The sequence below is a fragment of the Colobus angolensis genome, unplaced genomic scaffold (genome assembly GCF_000951035.1).
Source record: "Colobus angolensis palliatus isolate OR3802 unplaced genomic scaffold, Cang.pa_1.0 Scaffold119, whole genome shotgun sequence".
Taxonomy (NCBI): Eukaryota; Metazoa; Chordata; class Mammalia; order Primates; family Cercopithecidae; genus Colobus; species Colobus angolensis.
In genome coordinates, this window is record NW_012113030.1 from 1,056,893 (window position 1) to 1,082,622 (window position 25,730).

At 37.9% G+C, this 25,730-nt stretch overlaps 1 protein-coding gene across 2 annotated transcripts in view; it reads left to right on the forward strand.

The window, feature by feature from the left end:
• BRMS1L (breast cancer metastasis-suppressor 1-like) overlaps positions 1-25,193 on the forward strand; it is a 50,338-nt gene extending 25,145 nt beyond the window's left edge. For both annotated transcript variants that reach the window (XM_011925975.1, XM_011925982.1), the window contains 6 exons: positions 15,160-15,256; positions 16,438-16,521; positions 17,501-17,565; positions 18,574-18,613; positions 21,089-21,215; positions 23,566-25,193. In XM_011925975.1, the coding sequence (XP_011781365.1) occupies positions 15,160-15,256; positions 16,438-16,521; positions 17,501-17,565; positions 18,574-18,613; positions 21,089-21,215; positions 23,566-23,683 (531 nt within the window). In that variant the 3' untranslated portion in view covers positions 23,684-25,193. The remainder of the gene's footprint in view (positions 1-15,159; positions 15,257-16,437; positions 16,522-17,500; positions 17,566-18,573; positions 18,614-21,088; positions 21,216-23,565) is intronic.
• Positions 25,194-25,730: the final 537 nt, after the last annotated feature.

The window sequence follows — 25,730 nt, forward strand, 5'->3', positions numbered from 1 at the left end:
AAAAATGTAATATTTATCCTATTTTAATGCTCTTCTGTCCATGTTTCAGAGACAGAAAAACATTAAAAAGGGATTTAAAAAGTCTATTTTGTCTAATAATTAAAACGGCCACCTTAGTTTTATTTGGCATGGCATTTGTGTGATGAAATTTTTTTCATTTTTTTAAAAACTTTTTTTCTGGCCTTATATTTTATGTTATCACTTTTTAAATAGCATATATCTTGATGATTTTTTAAAAATCCATTCTGACTACTTCTACTTTTTAACTGATAAATTTAGTCCAATTATATTTATAGTGATTACTTTGATGATGATGATGATGATGATGATGATGATGATTTTTTGAGACGGTCTCATTGTTGCTCAGCTGGAGTGCAGTGGTGTGATCTTGGCTCACCCCAACCTCCACCTCCTGGGTTCAAGTGATTTCCCTGCCTCAGCCTCCTGAGTAGCTGGGATTACAGGCATGCACCACCACGCCTGATTAATTTTGTATTTTTAGTAGACGTGGCGTTTCTCCATGTTGGTCAGACTGGTCTCGAACTCCTGACCTCAGGTGATCCGCCTGCCTCAGCCTCCCAAACTGCTGGGATTATAGGCATGAGCCACCGTGCCTGGCCTTCAGTAGGTTGTCTTTTCACTCTGTTGTTTTCTTTGCTGTGCAGAAGCTTTTTAGTGTTGGTAGTCTCGCTTGTCTATTTTTGCTTTTGTTGACTGTGCTTTTTGTGTCATATCAAAGAAAGCAGTGCCAAGACCAGTGTCATGAAGCTTATCGTCTATGTTTTATTCTAGGAGCTTTATAGTTTCAGTTTTATGTTTCAGCTTTTACATTCAGCTCTTACGTTTAAGTCTTTAATCTGCTTTGAATTTATTTTTGTGTGTGTTGTACAGTAAGGGTCCAGTTTCATTCTTTTGCATGTGGATATCCAGTTTTCCCAACACCATTTTATTTTTGGATTTTAACATCGATTTAATAATCTTATTTAATATACAGTTCTCACAAAAGTTGTCTCCCAAAACATTATTTAGTTTTGTTTTGTCCAGTTTTAGTTTTCAACTAATCCTGGACCCACCCAAGGATCAAGCACAGAATTTGGTTTCTTGTATCTTTTGTTTCCTTCACTTCTTAGCTCCCTCTTATTTATTGCTTTGCCTTTCCTGGTCTTGACATTGTTGAAAAGTCCAGGAAGATTATCTTGGATGTTTCGCAATCTGATTTGTCTTTTGCTTCCTCATGATTAGACTCAGATTTAATATATTTGGCAAGAATAGCTTATAGATAATGTACTTCCCATTACCATCTGGTGGATTTGTTTCATTACAAGTTATTATTTGATCCCTTGGTTAATGTGAAACCACACAGGTGTTGGTCTACAGGAGAAAGGTTGAAAAAACTCTGCTACTTTCCGGCAATGGAGTACCATGAGGATGTAAAAAGGAATCAGGAAGACCTCTATGAGTTGACATGAAGTGATTTCCAGATGTTTAAACAAAAAAGTATTCCAAAAAAAAAAAAAAAAAGGGGTGTAGATAGTGTACTATTCTTTAAAAAAGAGGGATAGAAATATAAATGCTTGTCTGTATTGCTTGCTTATTTTTGTGAAAAGAAGTACAAAAAGCTAGTAAAAAAAAAACCTATAGGAGAGAGAGAGGAAGGGCAAGAAGACAGGAGGAGGAGGTTAAGATTTCTTTTAAGAATTCCTTGGTATGTGGTTTTAGCTTTTAAGCATACAGGTGTTTTTCATAGAAAATATAATAAATTAAATTGAGAGAAATAAGTGTTAGAAAGGAAGTGGAAGAAAGGAAACCCCTGTGTACTGTTGGTGGGAATGTCAATTGGTGCAGCCATTTTGGAAAACAGTGTGGAGGTGCCTCAGAAAATTAAAAGTAGGACCACCATATGAGCTAGCAACCCCACTTCCAGGCATACATCTGAAGAAAACGAAACCAGTAGCTTAGAGATAGGTGCACTCCCTTGTTCATTGTAGCATTCAAACACCTTCTTTTGAAAAGACTGTTTTTTTCCCATTGTGTATTCTTGGCACGAAGATCACTTGACTATACATGGATGAGTTTATTTCAGGGCTCCCTATTCTGTTCCATTGGTCTGTATGACAGTACTATACTGTTTTGATTATCGTAGCTTTGTAATATATTTTGAAATGAAGTAATGTGATGGTTCCAGCTTTGTCTTGATCGGCATTATTTTGGCTGTATGGGGTCCTTTGTGGTTCCTTTATGAATTTTAGGATTGTTTTCTCTATTTCTGTGAAAAATGCCACTGTCATGGCAGAACGTGAACCAGATAAAAGAAAAACCCACTGGAATTATTTTTTGATGAGACAATGTCTTGCTCTATCACTTAGGCTGGAACGCAGTGTCATGATCATACCCACTGTAGCCTTAAACTCGTGGACTCAAGTGATCCTCCCAAGTCAGTCTCCTAAGTATAATGGTTGGGACTACAGGCATGTGCCACCATGCATAACTCCACTGATGTTTTGATAGGGGTTGTAATGAATCTGTAAATCGCTTTGAGTAGTATTGACATTGTAACAATATAAGTCTTCCAATCCACGAACTCTGATGTCTTTCCATTTGTGTCTTCTCTAATTTCTTTTATTGATGTTTGTTGTTTTCAATATACAAGTCTTTCAGCTCTTAGGTTAAATTTATTCCTAATTGTTTATTCCTAATTGTTTTATTGTTGTGGTTGTAAATGGGATTGTTTTCTTAATATCTCCTTATATTTCTGTCAGTCTTTGCTTTATATTTGTATCCATCTATCTATATAGAGAGAAACTTTATTATCATACTCACACATTTAAAAATTTTTATATCCTTCTGAAAAATGTAATATTTATCCTATTTTAATGCTCTTCTGTCCATGTTTCAGAGACAGAAAAACATTAAAAAGGGATTTAAAAAGTCTATTTTGTCTAATAATTAAAACGGCCACCTTAGTTTTATTTGGCATGGCATTTGTGTGATGAAATTTTTTTCATTTTTTTAAAAACTTTTTTTCTGGCCTTATATTTTATGTTATCACTTTTTAAATAGCATATATCTTGATGATTTTTTAAAAATCCATTCTGACTACTTCTACTTTTTAACTGATAAATTTAGTCCAATTATATTTATAGTGATTACTTTGATGATGATGATGATGATGATGATGATGATGATTTTTTGAGACGGTCTCATTGTTGCTCAGCTGGAGTGCAGTGGTGTGATTGTGGCTCACTGCAGCCTGAAACTCCTGAACTCAAGCAATCCTCCTGCCCCAACCTCCCAAGTAGCTGTGACTATAGGTGCAAGCCACCACGCCTGGCTAATTAAGAAAAAAAAAATTTTTTTGTACAGGCACAGTCTGGCTATGTTGCCCAGACTGGGTCTTGAGCTCCTGGGCTCAAGCGATCCTCCTGCCTCAGCCTCCCAAAGTTCTGAGATTATAGGCATGAGCCACTGTGCCCAACCCATATTTTGATATTTAATGCTAACATATTTTGAGTTTTCCATTTGTTCTGATTTGTCCTTTTTAATTCCTTCATAACTTTTTTGGAGGGGCTAATTTATCAAGTTTTAAAAATTTTGTCATAAAGTTATATCCTCTGTTTCTGTTAGTGATTACCCCCATACCTTCCATTTCTATTTTAATAATTGCCTTAAATTTTCAGCATGCATATCTATATTAATAGAATCTAAAAATTATTAACTCTGCCCACCTTCTTACTATAAAGGACCTTAGAACCCTCTAACTACAGTTATTCCCTTCCAAATTGTAATACAAGTTATAGTTGTTCAGTATTTTAGTTCCATCTTGCTTTTTCCCCTTCAAATGAGACATTATTTTGGTCTCATATAGTTAGTTCTTTTTAGGTTTATCCATATTTTATTGGTTTCTTGCTCACTGTTATTTGAGTTACAACCCTTCCATGCAGGCTCCTTTTTGCTTCTTAAAGAACATCCTAGGCATCTCTTCACTGATTCTCTTAGTGGTAAACTCACTTTTTATTCATCTGAAAATAGCTTTATTTGGAATAATTCTTGAAGGACAGTGTAGAGGAATATAAGATCCTAGGATGACAGTTATTTTCTCTTAAAGTTTTTAGGATCTTACTTTCCACAGTCTGTGCTTAAGAGCAAGTCTGCAGTCATTTGTCGATAAGCTGGGTTTCCTTCTTACTGGCTGCATTTAAGCTCTTTGTTGATCTTCGGTTTTTCTACTGTGTGTCCCCATGTAGATTATTTTTCTCTCCTGACTTGGGTTTGTTGTGCTTTCTGAATTCATATTTTCCTTCAGTTCTGGAAATTTCTCAGCCATTATCTTTTCTGATATTTTTTCTGTTCCATTTTCTCTAATTCCTTCTTCTGGAACTCCATATCTCTTTATTCTGTAAATTATTATCTGAAGTTCTTTGCTGTCTAAGTCTGCTGGTTTTTATTTCTTCCATATCTCACAGCTTATTTCCTATGTTATGATTCTGACCTAAGGCAGACTATTGATAGGAATTCTGTGAGCACTGGTCCGAGGATGTAGCTCCTCAGTCTCTACTTTTATTTCTGCTGGATTGTTTCAGCTAGACATCATGGTGTGCCACCAGCCAATGACTAATTTTGTGCTTGGGATTTCTTGCAAGGTGCAGGTAGTCTGTGTTTGAATTTCAAGTACATAGAAGTTATGCTTGAGAGGACATAGTTTCAGGGAAAACTTTCCCCCTCCCACTTACTGCCTAGGCAGAGACAGACATATTTCCCTCAGGTGGATCTTTTTAGTTTACTTTCACATTGTAGTCTTCCAGGGCTTTGTGCAGAGATCCCAGTTCCAGTTTCCTACTCTCATTAGGCCCAGGACCTTTCTCTTTTTCCCAGATAGCCCTGAAAAACATGCCTCTAGGTTATTGATACCAGCAAATTCCTTTGAGGAAGCCACAGCTTCATCAGGTTAACATGCTGGTTTCTAGCTCCTTGTTGATTTTGGGTGCTTGGGGATATCACTTATTTTCTTATTTTTTTTTTTTTGTAGAGATGGGGGTCTTGCTGTGTTTCCCAGGCTGGTCTTGAACTCCTGTTCTTCAGCAGTTCTACCACCTCAGCCTCTCAAAGCATTAGGATTACAAGTGTGAGCCATGTGTCAAGCCACAACTTTATTTTCTTAAGAGTTTAGGAATACCTTTAAAAGGATGTTTGTGATATTTTATCCAGGAAATCTGTCTAGGTGTGTTGGGTATCTAGTCCACTATATTCTAAGAAGCAGAAGTCAACAAGTAGTATTTTTTACTTAAGCAAACACATTGGTCTTCTTTCTCTTCTATCATTTTTCAGCTTTGAAAGTCATGAAGATGCTAAATATTAACCTAAATTTCTTCGATTAATAGTTTAGTTGTGGCCTGACATTTTTATGTTTAACATGTAATCTGTTTTAAATTATCTATTATATAATTAATCTGAAGTTACTGGTAGTTCAGAGACATTCTAGATAGAGGAAATGAAGCATGGTGAAAGGTAACCTATCCAAAATGCTGTATATTTTCTATTTACTCTGTCATTTTAATCCTTTCAACAACATTATGGAATAGGAATTATCTCAATTTTATGAATGGGTTAACTGAGGCTAATAGAAGTTGAGTAATTTGCTTAGGGTCACAAAATTAGTGAGCAGCAGAACCAGGATTGAAATCATTTGATCTTTCTACTCATTCATGCAGTTTACCATTTAATCCGAATGTCATTATTCAGGGCTTTTGATCTGCTTATTCTTTTGTTCTTACCTTTGACTCATGGAAATAATTCTGCGAGGCAAGGGAAGTGGAAAGAAGGAAGACACCCTGCCGATTGTCAGAATAAAAGTTTGTTTAGCAGAGAGAGGGGAGGGGCAGGACCAGAGACTGGACACATTCACACAGGCGTGCATGCAGAAAGTATCCCCAAAACCACAGGGGCAAGCGGCAGCAGATGGTTTGTATCAAATTAAGGAAGGAAATCACATGTATAGAATATGACAGTGTGCCAGACACTAAGACAGATGGAGATGCTTTATTTAGGTTATCTCAGTTAAGCCTCACCACAGGGCTTGGGATGTGACTATTAAGATCTGACAGCAGGTGGTAGCAAGGTCTCAGTCAGAAGCCTTCAGTGTTGATGTTAGGATTCAGGTTCTTGAGGTAATTGGTGAAAAGTATTCAGGGGTCTGATCTTTTGGTTGTTTATTCACTTAATTTTTTTCTGATTATGACATTAGTAAACGTCTATTGAGAAATAAGTCTAAAGAAAGATAAAATCAACTATAATCTTCCAACCAGAGGTAATCACTGTTAATAAGTATGTACTTTTTTTTTTGGGTTTTGTTTTTGAGACAGAGTCTTGTTCTGTCGCCCAGGCTGGAGTATAGTGGCGCGATCTCAGCTCATTGTAAACTCTGCCTCCCAGGCTTAAGCTATTCTTGTGCCTCAACCTCCCAAGTAGCTGGGATTACAGCAGGCATCTGCCACCACACTGGCTAATTTTTTGTATAGTTAGTAGACACAGGGTTTGCCATGTTGCCCAGGGGCTGGCCTCAAACTCCTGGCCTCAAGTAATCTCCCGCCTCAGCCTCCCAAAGTGCTGGGATTACAGGTGTGAGCCACCATGCCTGGCCTATTTTTCAAAAAACCAGCTGGTATGATTTTGAATGTACTATTTTGTATCCTAACTTATTTTCAAGCAGCATTTTATGAGCATGCTATGTCTCTAGACACTCCTCTGAAAAATTTGCTGTGACCGTGCGCGGTGGCTCATGCCTGTAATCCCAGCACTTTGGGAGGCCGAGGCAGGCGGATCACTTGAGGTCAGGAGTTCATGACCAACCTGGCCAATATGATAAAACCCCGTCTCTACTAAAAATAGAAAAATTAGCTGGGCGTGGTCACACCTGCCTGTAATCCCAGCTACTTGGGAGGCTGAGGCAGTAGAATCACTTCAACCTGGGAGGTGGAGGTTGCAGTGAGATGAGATCGTGCCACTGCACTCCAGTCTGGGCGACAGAGCAAGACTTCGTCTCAAGAAAAAAAAAAAAATGTATATATACACACACACACACACACACACACATATATATATACACACACACATATGTATATACGTTGTTAGCAAGTAATGTGTGTATATATTTTTGAAGGCATAGCCTTATAATTTATGATGAAAAACAGCAGTCTCCTGTCCTATTTTTAAATTCTATATCCCAGTGGCAATTATATTTCTAACTCATTTATCAATTGCTTTGGATTTTTAGCCTTATATTCCTTTCTTTAAAAAAATTTTTCTTTTATAGAGATGGGGGTCTTGCTATATTGCCTAGGCTGATTTTGAACCCCTGGCCTCAAGCGATCCTCCTGCTTTGGCCTCCCAAAGTACTGGGATTATAAGTATGAGCCACTTTGCCTGGCCCTCATATTTCTAAATAAAGCAGTTTTAAACATCATCTATTGGTTTCCTATTATGGAAGCTGAAGATTTCTCTGTTCCATTCTTCTAATACTATTGTGTTACAATTTTTGTTTTAAATTTTAAATATTGTTTACTGAGTTAAGAGTTACATTATGTTTAAAATTTTTCTTGTGTAATTTTTTTTTTTTTTTGAGACGGAGTTTCCCAGCTGGAGTACAGTGGCACGATCTTGGCTCACTGCAAACTCTGCCTCCCAGGTTCACGCCATCCTCCTGCCTCAGCCTCCCAAGTAGCTGGGACTACAGGTGCCCGCCACCATGCCCAGCTAATTTTTTGTAGTTTTAGTAGAGATGGGGTTTCACCGTGTTAGCCAGGATGGTCTTGATCTCCTGACCTTGTGATCCGCCTGCCGCGGCCTCCTAAAGTGCTGGGATTACAGGTGTGAGCCATCTTGTGTATTTTTTTAACCTTTGGAATTAATACTTGCTTCATTTATTATTTGTTAGTTTTCTCTGTGTTTATCAATTCTTCCCATAGACCCTAGCAGATCTATGAAGGTCTCCTAATGCTGGTTTTTTTTTTTTTTTTTTAAGCTAAACATAAACAGTTTTATTGATTTTTCACGAAGCCTGAGTATTCCACAAAATAAAAAGCATGTTACTTAATGGACTCAAGAAAAGTAAAAAACAAAACAAAAAAAAAACACTGGACCTCTCATAAGTTTTCAATATATGAATATTTAAACTCCAGTAAAGGTCAAAACTGCTTCTTGTTTTAAAGTTAGTTGTAAACAGTGTCTTCTGATGACTTCTAGAATGACCTAGAAAAGCCCCTCATATTTGCTTCTTTCAGATACTGAAGTTCTTATTCTGTTTTCTCTGCGATCAAATGCATCAGATAATCCATCAGCCTCATTTTGGAGTAATTAATTATAAAGCAATAGACAAGCAATACAAAAAGTCTCAAAAAACTAACTTCTAGAAATCCTCTCTCAGGATGCTACTGAAAGATACACTCTACCAAACTTAAGGAGAAAATAAGATGCTAGCAGAGGAGAGGTGAAGGAGACATCAAGGTTGCTGGTAAAGAGATGTCCCAAAAAGACAGATGCAGCTGGCCTCCATCTGAAAGGGAGTGAAGGGCTCCCTCCTGGAAGCAACCCCTCTATCCCTCCTGTCCCCTATCCTCCTGCTCCATCTTTCAGATGGAGACCAGCTGCGTCTGTCTTTTTGGGACATCTCTTTACCAGCAACCTTGATGTCCCCTTCACCTCTCCTCTGCTAGCATCTTATTTTCTCCTTAAGTTTGGTAGAGTGTATCTTTCAATAGCATCCTGAGAGAGGATTTCTAGAAGTTAGTTTTTTGAGACTTCTTGTATTGCTTGTCTATTGCTTTGTAATTAATTACTCCAAAACTTAGTGGCTTAACACAACAATAAACATTTATTATTTTGCAGTCTTAGTGGCCAGGAATTTGGGAGCAACTTAGCTTGATGGTTCTGGGTCAGGCAATCCCATGAAGTTGCAGTGAAGATATCAGCCAGGGATGCAGTCATCTCAAGGCTTGATTGGAGGTGGATCTGCTTCCAAGGTGACTCATTCACAGGCTGGCAAGTTGTTGCTGGTTCTTGGTGAGAAGTCTTAGTTCTCACATGGGTCTCTCCGCAGGCTGATTGAGTGTCCTCATAACCTGGTGCCCAGGTTCTTCCAGACTTAGTGATCCAAGATAGCAAGACAGAGGTGACTGTTTTTATGACCTAGATTTCTGCCACATTCTGTTCATTATAAGTCAGTTGCTACACTCTACCCATTTTTGAGGGGGAGAGGGGGACAGAGCCTTGCTTAGTCACCCAGGCTGGAGTGCAGTGGTGCGATCTCGAATCACTGCAACCTCCACCTCTCGGGTTCAGGTGATTCTCCTGCCTTAGCCTCCCGAGTAGGTGAGATTATAGGTGCCCTGCACTACGCCTGGCTTATTTTTTCCTTTTTTATAGTACAGACTGGGTTTCACCATGTTGGCCAGGCTGGTCTTGAACTCCTGACCTCAAATGGTCTGCCAGCCTCAGCCTCCCAAAGTGCTGGGAGTACAGGTGTGAGCCACTGTACCTGGCCCGTCCTACCCGTATTCAAGAAAGAGTATTAGTCTCTACCATTTGACGTTAGGAGTATCAAAGGATTACTTGACATGTTTTAAAACCACCACATCTTTCCTGTCTGAAAACATCTTCACTCTCACACTTAAGAGTATGATATTCTAGATAGAAATCATGTTTCCTCAGAATTTTGAAGGCATTGTTCCATTATCTTCTAGCTTCCAGCATTACTTTTGTAGTCTCTTACCATTTTGATTCCTGATCCTTTGTACATGACCTATTTTCTTCCTGAATACTTTTAGGATCTTCTCTTTATTCTCATCTGGGTATTGTGGGATTGTGAGATGATGTGCTTTGATGTGGTCTTTTTTTTTGTTCATTGTGCTGGATACCCAGAGGAGCTTTTAATTTTACATATTTATTTGAATGTTTTTTTAAGAGACAGAGTCTCGTTCTGTTGCCCAGGCTTGAGTACAGTGGTGCAATCGTAGCTCGTTGCAGCCTCCAACTCCTGAGCTCAAGCAATCCTCCTGCCTCAGTTTCCTGAGTAGCTGGCCCATGCTGCCATGCTTAGCTAATTTTAAAAAATATTTTGTAGAGGTGGGGTCTCACTGTGTTGCCTAAGCAGGTCTCAAACTCCTGGGCTCAAGTGATCCTCCTGCCTCAGCATCCCAAAGTGCTGGAATATAGGGGTGTGCCATCGTGCCTGGCAAGATGAACTTTTTAATAAAAAAACTCATATCTTTAGTTCTGGGAAATTTCTTATATATTGTTTCTTTAATATTTTCTTTTAGCTTTCATTTTATAAATTTAATTCTTTAGTCCATTTACTTTTATGTGTAATGTAAATTATATATAATGTAAAGCAAAACCTGTTCAGGATATAGGTAAACTCATTTTTCTTATTTTTTGAGACAGAGTCTCGCTCTGTCACCCAGGCTGGAGTGCAGTGGCGTGATCTCAGCTTCCTGCAACCTCTGCCTTCTGGGCTCAAGCGATTCTAGTGCCTCAGCCTCCTGAGTAGCTGGGATTACAGGTGTCTACCACCATGTCTGGATAATGTTTTTGTATTTCTGGTAGAGACAACAAGGTTTCACCATGTTGGCCAGGCTGGTTTTGAACTCCTGACCTCAAGTGATCTGCCTGCCGCAGCCTCCCAAAGTGCTAGGATTACAGGCATGAGCCACCGTGGCTGGCCTAAACTCTTTTTTCTATTGTCATTTATTGTTACCAGATTTCCAGATGATTTGAAAAGTCACCTTTGTCATTTCTCCATAGCCAGGGTCTGTTTCTGAGTTTTAAAATTCTATTCTGCATTTTTTTATTCCAATGCAGTGTTTAAAAAAAAAAAAAAACCTATTGTAGCTTTTTAATGTGTCAGTCTCTGATAATATTAGCCCATGAAAATCTTCCAGTGCTCCAGTCCTGATAGAAGTTGAGAATTGTGATGCATCTAAGTCAGGGAACTGCCAAAGAGGAGTTGGTTCTGAATACAGGTCCGTGTGAGGTGGGTACAATAATGGAAGCCTGGGGCCACTTTCCTGGGACTCTCTAAAGGTCTCCTGATGAGAAACAGCATCAGCGTCAGCCTGGGAAAGGGTTTATTAGTGAGTAGGATCAGTAAGTCTAGATGTGGAGACTAGAGGGATGTGGGATGTTGAAACCAAACCTATACTTATGAGTAGTATTTTTTTTTTCTTTTTGAGATGGAGTCTTGCTCTGTCTCCCAGGCTGGAGTGCAGTGGCACGATCTCAGCTCACTGCAAGCTCCGCCTCCCAGGTTCATGCCATTCTCCTGCCTCAGCCTCCCAAGTAACTGGGACTACAGGCGCCCGCCACCACGCCTGGTTAATTTTTTGTATTTTTAGTAGAGATGGAGTTTCACCGTGTTAGCCAGGATGGCCTCAGTCTCCTGACCTTGTGATCCACCCACCTTGGCCTCCCAAAGTGCTGGGATTACAGGCGCGAGCCACCACGCCCAGCAGAGTAGAATTTTTAAAAAACCAAAATAACTGCAGGACACTGTGGCTCACGCCTGTAATCCTAGCACTTTGGGAGGCTGAGGCGGGCGGATCACGAGGTCAGGAGATCAAGACCATCCTGGCTAACACGGTGAAACGCTGTCACTACTAAAAATACAAAAAATTAGCCGGGTGTGGTGGCAGGCGCCTGTAGTCCAGCTACTCAGGAGGCTGAGGCAGGAAGATGGCCTGAACCTGGGAGGCGGAGCTTACAGTAAGCCAAGATCCTGCCACTGCGCTCCAGCCTGGGAGACAGAGGGAGACTCCCTATCAGAAAACAACAACAACAACAACAAAACCAAAATAACTATTGAACATAGAAACATTCACTGTTGAACGAAATAAAAGAAGACAAACAAATGGAAGAACATTCCATGCTTATGGATAGGAAGAATCAGTATTGTGAAAATGGCCATACTGCCCAAGGTAATTTATAGAGTCAGTGTCATCCCCATCAAGCTACCAATGACTTTCTTCACAGAATTGGAAAAAACTGCTTTAAAGTTCATATGGAATGAAAAAAGCCCCCACATTGCCAAGACAATCCTAAGTCAAAAGAACAAAGCTGGAGGCATCACGCTACCTGACTTCAAACTGTACTACAAGGCTACAGTAACCCAAACAGCATGGTACTGGTACCAAAACAGAGATATAGACTAATGGAACAGAATAAGAACCCTTGGAAATAATACCACACATCTACAACCATCTGATTTTTGACAAACCTGACAAAAACAAGCTTTGGGGAAAGGATTCCCTATTTAATAAATGGTGTTGGGAAAACTGGCTAGCCATATGCAGAAAACTGAAGCTGGATCCCTTCCTTATACCTTATACAAAAATTAACTCAAGATGGATTAAAGACTTAAACATAAGACCTAAAACCATAAAAACCCTAGAAGAAAACCTAGGAAATACCATTCAGGACATAGGCATGGGCAAGGACTTCGTTACTAAAATACCAAAAGCAATGACAACAAAAGCCAAAACTGACAAATGGGATCTAATTAAACTAAAGAGCTTCTGCACAGCAAAAGAAACTACCGTCAGAGTAAACAGGCAACCTACAGAATGGGAGAAAATTTTTGCAATCTACCCATCTGACAAAGAGCTAATATCTGGAATCTACAAAGAACTTAAACAAATTTACAAGAAAAAATCAAACAACCCCATCAAAAAGTGGGTAAAGGATATGAACAGACACTTCTCAAAAGAAGACATTTTTGCAGGCAACAGACACATGAAAAAATGCTCATCATCACTGGCCATCAGAGAAATGCAGATCAAAACCACAGTGAGATACCGTCTCACACCAGTTGGAATGGTGATCATTAAAAAGTCAGGAAACAACAGGTGCTGGAGAGGATGTGGAGAAATAGGAACACTTTTACACCGTTGGTGGGAATGTAAACTAGTTCAACCATTGTGGAACACAGTGTGGCGATTCCTCAAGGATCTGGAACTAGAATTACCATTTGACCCAGCCATCCCATTACTGGGTATATACCCAAAGGATTATAAATCATGCTGCTATAAAAACATATGCACACGTATGTTTATTGCGGCACTGTTCACAATAGCAAAGACTTGGAACTAACCCAAATGTCCATCAATGATAGACTGGATTAAGAAAATGTGGCACATATACACCATGGAATACTATATAGCCATAAAAAAAGAATGAGTTCATGTCCTTTGTAGGGACATGGATGAAACTAGAAACCATCATTCTGAGCAAACTATCACAAGGACAGAAAACCAAACACCACATGTTCTCACTCATAGGTGGGAATTGAACAATGAGAACACTTGGACACAGGGTGGGGAACATCACACACTGGGCCTGTCGTGGAGTGGGGGGATGGGGGAAGGATAGCATGAGGAGAAATACCTAATGTAAATGACGAGTTAATGGGTGCAGCACACCAACAAGGCACATGTATACATATCTAACAAAACTGTACATTGTGCACATGTACTCTAGAACTTAAAGTATATATATATAAAAAAACCTCCACAGTCACCAAAGCAAGAGAGTTTGCCCCCTTCTTTTCTTGGCATCTTCTAGCTGTTCCATTAGGGCTTCATTTTCCCTTCAGGGGAGCTTCTTGAGGGTCTTGAGAAGCTGGAGAAAAGGGAAAAAACTTTCCAAGAAAAAGAAAGAGAAATAAGAATGAGAATGGATTCATGGCAGTTGTGCTTTAAAGTATACTTCTGGTATCTTTAGAGATGCTTTCAATGCTTCAAACATTTCAGTCTCATTGTAGCTTTTTAAAAAATAATAAAGAATGATTAGTGGATTTTTTAAAGAATTTCTGCTTGGCCTAATTTGTCAAGGAAGAAAAGAGAATACACCAATTAAATGTTCATATTCTTAAAAGCAAAAGGCTTATCACTCCAGCTCTGCATTTATAGTCATCTTTGGTTGGGGAGATGGGATCTATTTATAGCTGCTACCATAGTCTTGTGGAGGGGGACTGCACTCCCTTTTTCTCTCATATTTTCCAAGTCTTGTAGCACAATATAGATAAGGGTGGAATATTTCATAAGACTTTACCAAAGGCAAGGGAACAAGCAGAAGGAAGTAAGTACAGAGAACAGCATGCAATGAAACCGTGTTTGATGTGAAATCTAGTTTTAGTTTTCAGCGTTGCTTTCTCCTTAGCTCCTGGCTTGCGTCAAATTCATACAAGCCATCTTTTCCCTGACACTCAGGAAACCCTTCAAGCATGTCTCGTTTCTAAATTTCAAACTCAAGAGAGAGGACTTCCTGATTGACACCAGGAATACAGCCTACATGGGTGTGGCATGTGTTTTCTACATACAGTCATATCCAACTATATCCCAACAGCTTCCGCAAGACAGTCACATCTAGCTATATCCAATCATCTGATATCCTTCACTAGAGAGAAACATGCGGCCATAGGTTTGTTACGTAATCTTTATATATTACATACATTTTATGGCTTTTTAAATTAGGGCTACAGCATTATATAATTAAAAACATGGACTAGAGCTAGTAGACCTGGGTTCTAGTCTATTTGCCAGTCTTTTTCAATCTGTCTATAATTTTATGGAGAGATTTGGATATGATTAGTCTGTAATTTTATAATTTAGACTATAATTGAATTATTTTAAATAATTATAAAATTTGTACTTAAATCTTTCTCTTTGCCTATTTTAATATGATGCTGAGATATTAGTGAGGCATAATGACCCAATTATTATTCCTTTGAGAAAATATCCATTTTATAATGATATACTTTATAGGATAAGTTTTCCATTATGGTGACAGATGGGACCTACTTATATTTAAAAGGGGCCATAGGGGTTTGCTATGAGTTTTTTTAAAGTAAATATTTACCTCTAAATGTACCTTGCACATAATTTAGATGTTCTTATACAGAATGTAACTGCATGTAGTTAAATCTATGCGTAGATTCTATGTTTTCTAGTTTTATTTCTTTCATGTATTTGACATTTCTTCTTTAAATTTTTTAATTGAATTGAAAAAGCAAACAAAAACATCATATATTAAAGTACTTTAAGTTATTTGGTACTCTTAATTAAGGTACACCAAGTTTTTTCTTTCTACTTAAGTATAATCTGTTTTTCTCCCCAGAGCGAAAAGCTGTTGCTATATGATACAGTCCAGAGTGAACTAGAGGAGAAGATAAGAAGGCTTGAAGAGGATAGGCACAGCATTGATATTACCTCAGGTAAGGAGAATGATATGATTGTGATGTTTGAGTGGCACCAAACCTTTGGTTTACTCTAGTGTCTCATCATATCTTAGTCTTCTAATATTAATATTATGTAAATGAAATGTCCCAGGAAAGAAGAAAAGGGGAAGAGCTCTAAATAATTTCATGTGATGGTGATTATATTGTTATTGTAATTTGAATTCACACTTTAGAAAGATGTATAAAATGGAGCACATGACAAGGAACGAAACAGAAGTATGACAGGAACTTACTGGCAGAATAGTGTCAGGGCTGGATGTGGTGCTGCACATCTACATCTATAGTCCCAGCTATGCAGGAGACTGAGGTGGAAGCATCGTTTGATCCCAGGAGTTCGAGGTTGCAGTGAGCCATGATGGCGCCGCTGCACTCCAGACTGGGTGACCTTGTCTCCCAAAAAACAAAAAAAAGTATAGTATTGGAAGGTAGCTGCAGTGTGTATTTTTCCCTGTAAGTCTTGAAAGACTGTCATGTGGAAGAAGGAATGAAAACCTTTTTGACATCATACAAGGTAGGACAAACTGATAGAAGTTACAGGGAGATAGATTTTTGTTTCAGAAAAAGGACTAATGATTAGATCAGTCAAGTGTGAATTTGGCTTTTTCAGGGTATTACAGAAAGGTTTTTTGCATTGAGTGGAAGGTCTCCTCTGTTATCCTACAGTTCTTGAGTATATATTACTTTATCTGTTACAAAGTTTACTTCTCTGTGGGGTAGGCATGGGGAGTCAGATAAGCTGAGCCTAGTGCCAGTGCTCCCTCACCTACTAGTCTGGTGACCATGGACAGTTACTTCACTTTTCTAAATCAATCTCCTTGTCTGTAAAAGGAAAATAATAAGAATACCTACCTCAGTGGTAGCTTTGAGGATTAGGTGAGACAATGCATGTAATATAAATTTTACAAAGTGCATGACAGTATGGTAATCAGTTCTTAGTCATTAAGTGCCAAGTTGATTTTTGCTTTAATAAAGGCAGAGGAAAACTTAAACACGTAGCGCTCATGAAATTATGTACAGCTTAATGTATATATACCCAGCTGCCAATGAAGTTTTGTACATTTTTACATGTGACTAAATAGCCACTGTAAAATTACAGTCTTTTTTTCTCCTTCGTTCACCAGAAACCCACTAATACTTAATCTTTATTTACCTGCCAGAGCTGTGGAATGATGAGCTTCAGTCAAGAAAAAAGAGGAAGGATCCTTTCAGTCCTGACAAAAAGAAGCCAGTTGTTGTTTCAGATATCCTTTTCCAAATTTTCTGTTTCTTTTTTCCTTGATGTACGTTTTTCCATTGTGCGTGTCTTTGTAACTTTTATTTGTAAACATTGACTTTATTTGCATGATCCTGTAACAAGCAAAAGATGATTTATTTATAAAACGACTGAAGACAGAAGATATAGTATATACTTTAGGTCAAGAGAGGTGGGAGAGGAGAAGAAATTCAATCATGATCTCAACTTTGAAAATTAATGTGACTTGTCGTTCACCAAGGGCTTTGATGTGAAACAGCCATTTAGTATACAGTATGATTGTTTAATTCTCGTGTACTTTTTTGTCTTTTTGAGACAGGGTCTCACTGTGCCACCCACGCTGGAGTGCAGTGGCACAATCATGGCTCACCTTAGCTTCAACCTCTCGGGCTCAGGTGCTCTTCCCACCTTAGCCTCCTGAGTAGCTGGGACTACAGGCGCGTGCCACTCCGCCTGGCTAATTTTTGTATTTTTTGTAGAGATGGGGTTTTGCCATGTTGCCCAGACTGGTCTCAAACTCCTGGGCTCAAGCCCATGTTGGCCTTCCAAAGTGCTAGGATTACAGGCATGAACCACTGCGCCTAGCCTCGTGTACTTTTTAAAAACATTTTTAAATGTTTCTGAAATTGGAATATAAATTAATATGTATATTCAGTTTTGGCATTCCCTATGGTACCATCGCTCTACCCCCATCTTTTCCCCTCCACCTTAAAAACCAGTGATTAGGTTAGTGATATATATTACAATCAATGATATCATGGAATTAAGGGCATGTAGTTATGACATCAGAAGTACTAGACTGTGTTTATGCTGGTACTAAGTGGCTTGAAGAATAATTTGAAGTTAGAATTTAGGATGCCAAAGCATTATGCCCATAAATCATTGTTCTGTTTGCTGAAACATAGTACTTTGGAAATATAATTCAAAGTGTGTTATTCTTACAGCTAAATTGACCTTGACTATTCAACGTCCCTATATAGTTTATATGCTACAAGATCTTGATATTCTTGAAGACTGGACAACAATTAGGAAGGTATGATTAAAGAGCAGTGGAACACAAGTGTTTGAGACGGAGTCTCGCTCTGTCTCCCAGGCTGGAGTGCAGTGGCTGGATCTCGGCTCACTGCAAGCTCTGCCTCCCGGGTTTACGCCATTCTCCTGCCTCAGCCTCCCAGGTAGCTGGGACTACAGGCGCCCGCCACCTTGCCCGGCTAGTTTTTTGTATTTTTTAGTAGAGACGGGGTTTCACCGTGTTAGCCAGGATGGTCTCGATCTCCTGACCTCGTGATCCGCCCGTCTCGGCCTCCCAAAGTGCTGGGATTACAGGCTTGAGCCACCGCGCCCGGCCCACAAGTGTATTTTTATAGTCTGTTTAAGATTCTATGTTTTTTTATTAGTACATCAAAATATGATTATTGTGAATATGCTTTGCTTTTGCAACATTTTTCTAAGGCAATTTAATACTATTACAGATAACAGTGAACTACAAGGATATTTTAAGGGTTAGAGACATGTCAGCAGTTTGTATTTTTTCTGTTATAATATAACTAATAATTTATGAAAAAGTCCAAAAAACATTTATTTAGTTTGCCTAAAAATAATAACATCACCATCTGTGCCTAGTCCTTTGGCTGGTTCTGGCTTATAGAAAACACTTGATAAATATTTGTTGAACAAAAGAACATTTGAACCCTTATGTGTCTTGCATCCTATCATTAAACATTCAAGAATTATAGTCTTTTCTGTTCTTGCCTAAAAGTGGAGGCTTGTTTTCCATATTATAGTTTTTCATTTTTGTAAATTTCTTAGTTGAGAGTTAGAGATTATTTCAGGTATTAAAAACATCTCTAGGAGAAATTGTTACCCCTCATATTCTTTATAGTCTTAGACATTAAAAATTTATTAGAGCAGCTAATGGTTATACTTTACTGTCTTTGTTCTGGACTTAATCAGTAGTATTGTATATATTAAATAGACACCAAAATATATTTTCAGTCTGAACTCAGACTTCTTTCTTCCTTTTTTTTTTTTTTTCATTAAGGCAATGGCTACATTGGGGCCACACAGAGTGAAAACGGAACGTAAGTCATTTAGTCTGAGTTGAGAAATACTCTCTTTGGAGACTTGTTGAATCAGGGTTGTTAAATGATCTACATACTAAAGAACTCTGCCATCAGTGGTTTTATTTCATCAGTGAACACCGTACCTGAAATTATGAGGAATTCTTCTGGAGTCATTGTTTCATGTAAAAGTTTCAAAATTTCTGAATATGGTATAATTCTTTCAGTGTTCAGCTACATTCTTATTGCTAATACTGGATCAGTAACTCAAAAAGTATTTATGCGGTGTTTCTTATGGGCTCTGTCATTCTGTAGCGGAGGTATTTGGAATTTGTGGGTTGGCTTCAGAGATTCTGTGAATCCTCTGAAATTATGTGCAAAACTCTGCATGTGCATTTTCTGAGGAGAGAGATCAGAATGCTGACATTTACACATTCTGATATGCCTTAGTAAAATTCATATCAAGGTACACTTCCTTGATTTTTTTTTTTAAAGTCTAAAATCCCTGCCAAAATGTGATGGACATTAGTGTTTAGGATAAGTTTCTCCATTTCTGCCTTCTTTCACTATAGGTGAGATTTCCTAATCCTTCTAAGGACAATGAAGCTAGATTAAAAAGAAAAACATATTTGAAATACTTAGGAAAGGAATTTCTGGTCACATTTAAACAGCTTAAGTCATCTGTAAGAGACCAATTTCTGTTTTAGGCTGGGCATGGTGGCTTATGCCTAGCGTGATCCCAGCACTTTGGGAGGCCAAGGCAGAAGGATCACTTGAGCCCAGGAGTTTGAGACCTGCCTGGACAAGATGATGAGACCCTATCTCTACAAAAAATACAAAAATTAGCCAGGCTTGGCAGTGTGTACTTGTCGTCTCAGCTACTTGGGAGGCTGAGGTGGGAGGATCACTTGAGCCCTGGAGGTCGAGGCTCCAGTGAGCCATGATCACACCACTACACTGGGCAACAGAGCAAGATTCCATCTCTAAGAAAAAAAAAAAAAATTCCATTTTACTTTTAACCCAGTGATTCCTTTAAACTTTGTATTATGTGAGGAAATTGCAGCAGTATTTGCTCTGGGGAATTAACTGCCAGAGCAGCTGCCTAGACCTGTAGAGCAGTGGTTCTTAACATTTTTGGGTAATAGATTCCTTTTGAGAATCTCATTATCATAGTTGAGTGTGTCTCCCTCCCACTCTTGTTATCTTCAGCATTGTATCCTATTAGTTTTACTTATAGCACTTCACTCAATTTGTACTTTTTTTTTTTTTTTTTTGAGACGGAGTCTCGCTCTGTCGCCCAGGCTGGATGGAGTGCAGTAGCGCGGTCTCGGCTCACTGCAAGCTCCGCCTCCCGGGTTCCCGCCATTCTCCTACCTCAGCCTCGGGAGTAGCTGGGACTACAGGCGCCCGCCACCACACCCGGCTAATTTTTTGTATTTTTAGTAGAGACGGGGTTTCACCATGTTAACCAGGAGGGTCTTGATATCCTGACCTCATGATGCACTCGCCTCGGCCTCCCAAAGTGCTGGGATTACAGGCGTGAGCCACTGCTCCCGGCCTCAATTTGTACTTTTTAATTTTGTCTGTCTCCTAACTGGATTGTAAGCTCCACAAAGGCTAGAACCGTATCTCTTTTGGTCACAGCTTTTTCCCCAGCATACTTCCTTGTGTATAGGAAGTGTTCAGACAACATTTGTTAAATGAAAGAATATACCAGATGGTATTTTAGGCCCTGAGGATACAATGGTAAAAAAAAAAAGATGGACCTCCTGGAGCCTCTTTAGGGGAGGTGGAATCATATATATGTAGATAAACAGTTAAGACAATAGTTACAGATTATAGTAATTACTCTAAAAGAACAGTGCAGTTGAGATAACAATTAGCTGAGGAGTGGGTAGAGTAGTTAGGGAAGCCCTCTCAGGAGCTAACGTTTGAATGACTTCATGGTATGCTTTTGACACTGTGTTTCCATAAAAAAGATTATTTTTCCTGTATGAGTTATCTGACTAGTGCCAGATGATTTCTGGAATTTAAAAATAGAAGTTGTACTTAGGACATTTCCTTTTTAGAATTAAAAGCCTGGGGAACACTTGGAACATGTATTAAACTCTGCTTCTTTTGATATATCAGATGCCTGCAGGGGAAAGAATAAGTATAATTTTCAATTGAAATATGGCAATTTATATTTTATATACTACTTAAAATTAGCACTAATAATTGATAACATACCTGCTTCCCCTTCTGGTACTTGATTAATCAATTGATGATTTATTGTTCATTGTTTAGCTTTGTTTAGTAGTTATATTAAAAACTTAATGATTATGTAAAAGAATGTAAGGAATAAATCTTTTTATTACATTTTAGGTTTGTTATTTAAGAAATATTTTTAGTCCTTTTTTACATATGCATGGATTGATACTAATTCTTAATATTCTGACCCTTTGTTCTTCTGACAGTGTTTTATTAATATAACAGTTTTTGAACTGATCCCTTTAGCACCTGTGAAACTGGAAAAACATCTGCACAGTGCTAGATCTGAAGAGGGAAGACTATATTATGATGGTGAATGGTATATACGTGGACAAACAATATGTATAGATAAAAAGGATGAATGTCCTACAAGGTAAAAAAGCCTTTATTATTTCAGTGTTGCTCAGTATTGTCATTTACAACATTGTTGTCAATGAAATATTTCCTGCCTCCATAGTGTACCTATATCATTAGTTGTTTGTGGATCTTTTTTTTCACTTGACATATGGCTTGATTACGTGTGTGTACAGCAGTGTTAATATGTATGAACCAGACTTCATATTAAGTTTATGAACACAAACTTTAATGCAAGGGGAAATGTTGAAATTATTTAGCCAGGTAGCTGATCCTGTTTCTTAATTCTTCTAGTAGGTGAATTGTTAGGATTGTGCTATAATGACCCTTAAACCAGACTATTATGAATTTTTGGTGGAACTAGTAATCGTTAACTTTTTTGGATGTGTTAGAGTATTTTAGATAAAAAGAATTTGTATCAATTAGAGTAGGAAATAAATGGAAAATTAATAAAACCCTTAAGATTAATAGTAATTAAAGTATAACCTAGGGCTGGGTGCTGTGGCTCACACCTGTAATCCCAGCAATTTGGGAAGACGAGGCAGGAGGATTGCATGAGGCCAGGAGTTCAAGACTAGCTTGAACAACTTGGCAAGACCCTGTTTCTACAAAAAATAAAAAAAGTTCGCCAGATATGGCAGTGTGTGCTTATAGTCCTAGCTGCTTGGGCAGGAGGATCACTTGAGCCCAAGAGTTTGAGGCTCTTGGGTTCATTTCACCATACCACTGTACTCCAGGCTGGGCAACAGAGTGAGACTTTGTCTCTCTAACAATAACAACAACAATGAAGTGTAACTTGAAAACTGCCTTTTAAAAGTCCTAATAATATGTCTAGGCTTAAATAAAGTTTATGAAACTATTTATATAGCCTTCTAAGTTTTATCTGGTTGTGACCTTTTGAAAATATTAATGTTCATCATCTTTCATTCTCCAGTGATGTAGGATTTAATTCTCAGTGTAGTACCTTCTATGGTAACAAAATATGGTTTTGTAGGTATCAGTGGTAAATAAAACAACTTGAGTTTAGTCTACAGTACGCATTTTCCAAATACAGTGGTTTTAATTGTAAGATTATAATTTTGTCTTTAAATTTTTAGGACATTGTGTATAATAGCTTTTCTCATAGAAGCTCATTGAACTAACTACTAGTTTATATATGATACTCCTGGATTCTTCTATTTATTTTATCGTTTTTGAGATATTTTACCACTACTTAGCATAAAAGTTGTTTAAAAAGAGATGAGGCCAGGTACAATAGCTCTTTCCTGTGGTAATTCCATTACTTGGGAAGGCCAAGGCAGGAGAATCACTTGAGCCGAGGAGTTTGAGACCAGCCCTAGCTGGTCTTTTTGTAGAGAACCCCGTCTCTATAAAGTAAAAAAATTATTCGGGTATGATGGCAGGTACCCTTAGTCCCAACTACTCAGGCTGAGGTGAGAAGATCACTTGAGCCTGGGAGGTTGAACCCTGATTGTGGCATTTCAACCTGGGTGACAGAGAGACCCAGTCTCGAAAAAAAAAAATTCCTATTCACTCTTTAAAAAATAAATAATTAGGCCAGGTGCAGTGGCTCACACCTGTAATACCAACACTTTGGGAAACCGAGGAGGGTGGATCACGAGGTCGGGAGTTCAAGACCAGCCTGGCCAGTATTGTGAAACCCCATCTCTATTGAAAATACAAAAATTAGCTGGGCAATGATGACATGTGCCTGTAATCCCAGCTACTTGGGAGGTTGAGGCAGGAGAATCACTTGAACCTGGGAGGCAGAGGTTGCAGTGAGCTGAGCTTGCACCACTGCACTCCAGTCTGGGCAACAGAGTGAGACTCTGTCTCAAAATAAATAAATAAAAAATAAATAAATAATAAAAAAAATAAAATACACATCTATTTCAAGAAGTAGATCTTTTTATGTAAAGATTAGTAGTGTAAAAAAAAAACTGGTATAAGTACTGTAGATGGTTTGACATTGGGAATTAGAGATAAGTATTTGAAAGATTTTCTGAAGCCGGGACTGGCATGAGTTACAAGTATGATACCAGGTAAGTAGTGCTTTTAACTCCAGTTTTGTTTTTTTTTTTTTAGAGGTGGGGTGGGGATGGAGTAGGAAGAACGTGCTTTTAATAGTGCTAATAGTAAATTTTACCAACTCTATTAAGAAAAGAAGGATGATCTACTAAGTATTGCTGAATGTGATATTTTTGGCAGCATGCACTGCTGATATGCAGCATTCTGGTAAATGACAATTACATACCAGAGTCTACTGTTGTAGGCCAGTTTATTTTGGTTTTATATAGATAATAATCTAAAATGAATTGAGGAGACATATTGTAATTCATTCATTCATTCATTTTTTTTTTCCTTTTTAGTGCTGTAATTACAACAATTAACCATGATGAAGTTTGGTTTAAGAGGCCTGATGGAAGCAAATCTAAGCTTTACATTTCACAGCTACAGAAAGGAAAATATTCAATTAAACATTCATAATCATGATTTAAGTGTTCTCTAAATTTACCTTATTAGTGTTACCAAATGTAATGTGCCATGAGAGTAAAAAAAAGTATTCAATAACTTAATATTCTCACTGAATCATGAGAGAATGTGTATTTGTAGGTAGTACTCTAAGTAGATCTCATTGATATGTTATTAAAAGAAACAGTAATAAAAATTTTGTCATGATCCTTACATTGATTTGCCTCTTAGGTCTGATGACCAACAGATATACTGTATATGGTAGGGGTTTCTTTCTAAAGATTTTTCTTTGGTTTTAAAAAAAGTTATGCAAATTTGTTTTATCTTTAGTAAACTATGACTACATTTATCTGCAATTTTAAAAATTTTCCATATCTTTGTCATTCATTGTGTGTTTGTAAATAAGGCCGATAAAATGTTTCCTATAAATGGTTTGTACTAGTACATTAGTGTTAAATCAGAACTGAAATTTAAACATATATATATGAGTATATATATATGTATATATATGAGGATGTATATATGGCATCATCAGCTTATTTAGAACTGATGGCCGTACCTTACAATCTTGTTTTACCCAAAATTAAGCTATTGGGTTTGAAAGCTAAAAGGAGCACTTTTGTAGAATAGCAACTTTTCTTTTCCTCTTCCTTGATTGTATGGTGGGGCGGTGACCTATTTTTACAAATTACACCTAATGAGTAAAATTAGTGTAAAGGGATCACATGCTTCTACCTGTATTTCTAGTGGCCCTTTAGAGGCAGGTATTTATACCTGGTATTTATGATGCAGTATATAAGTGGTGAACAATAACTGACAGTATTGTGCTTGCTGTACATGTCTGGTCTTTTGAAACAGATTTTAGTAAGCATTTTCCAGAGGTAAAACTGTGTCCTATTCTAATTTTATTCCTAGGGCAAAGTAGACAGGGATTATTTCCTTGAATCTGTTTCCAAATTAATATTTTTATCTTTGGTATTTCTACACTTTAAGGCCATTTGGTGCAATTTAGAAAGTGTTGGCCTCCCTTCCCTTAGCCACATTCAAAATTAGCTTCCAAAACCTCAGGAACAGTACAAAGAATTAAAACCCTCAATATGGCAGCATAGCCGGCTGTAGTATATATTTAGGGTACACCAAATCGAGTATTCTTGGTGGTCTTGTGCACTTTAATTTCTGTTACAATAAGAGTTAAGAAGATGAGGAAGAAATGTACTCATTAACACTTACTGCAGAAATATCTGCGTTATTCCGTTTGTTTTATTATTATTTTACCTCTCCAAACATCTTCCTGTGCAGATCACTACTTCATAGTTGCCAAATTTTAAAACACTTAACTTCTGAAATTCAGTGTCAGCAAAGTGATATTACATTGTTCTGTTTCTAATTAACATTAGCAAATGTACATAATGTCATAACCCAATAGTATTTGACAGTACTTATGTATACAATGTTTGATAAGCATTTTTAATAAGATTTGTATTTTTAAATTTAGTATATAATAAAAAGATGTGTTTGAGTGTGATTTGTAGTGTCTTGGATTACTTATGTGTATTTAGTTCTTTTTATAACCTATCCACTTCTAAGAAAGATTTGAATTGGTTTACATTAATAGATATGGGGTGGCCTGGGTGCAGTGGCTCATACCTGTAATCCCAGCACTTTCTGCGGTATATTTAGATGTTCAAGACAGCTAAGTTATACTTAATTTTAAAATATATGCATATATATTGTACTTTTATTAAAAGGTACAGTGTAAGTTATGCAATTCTAAATAGAAAATCTTTGTTTTTTTATTTTTATTTTTGGAGATGGAGTCTCACTCTGTCACCCAGGCTGGAGTGCAGTGGCACGATCTTGGCTCACTGCAGCCTCCACCTCCCGGGCTCAAGTGATTCTTCTGCCTCAGCCTCCTGAGTAGCTGGGATTCCAGGTGCATGCCACCGTGCCTAGCTAATTTGTGTATTTTTAGTAGAGACGGGGTTTCGCCATGTTGGCCAGGCTGGTCTCAAACTCCTGACCTCAGGTGATCCACATGCCTTGGCCTCCCAAAGTGCTAGGA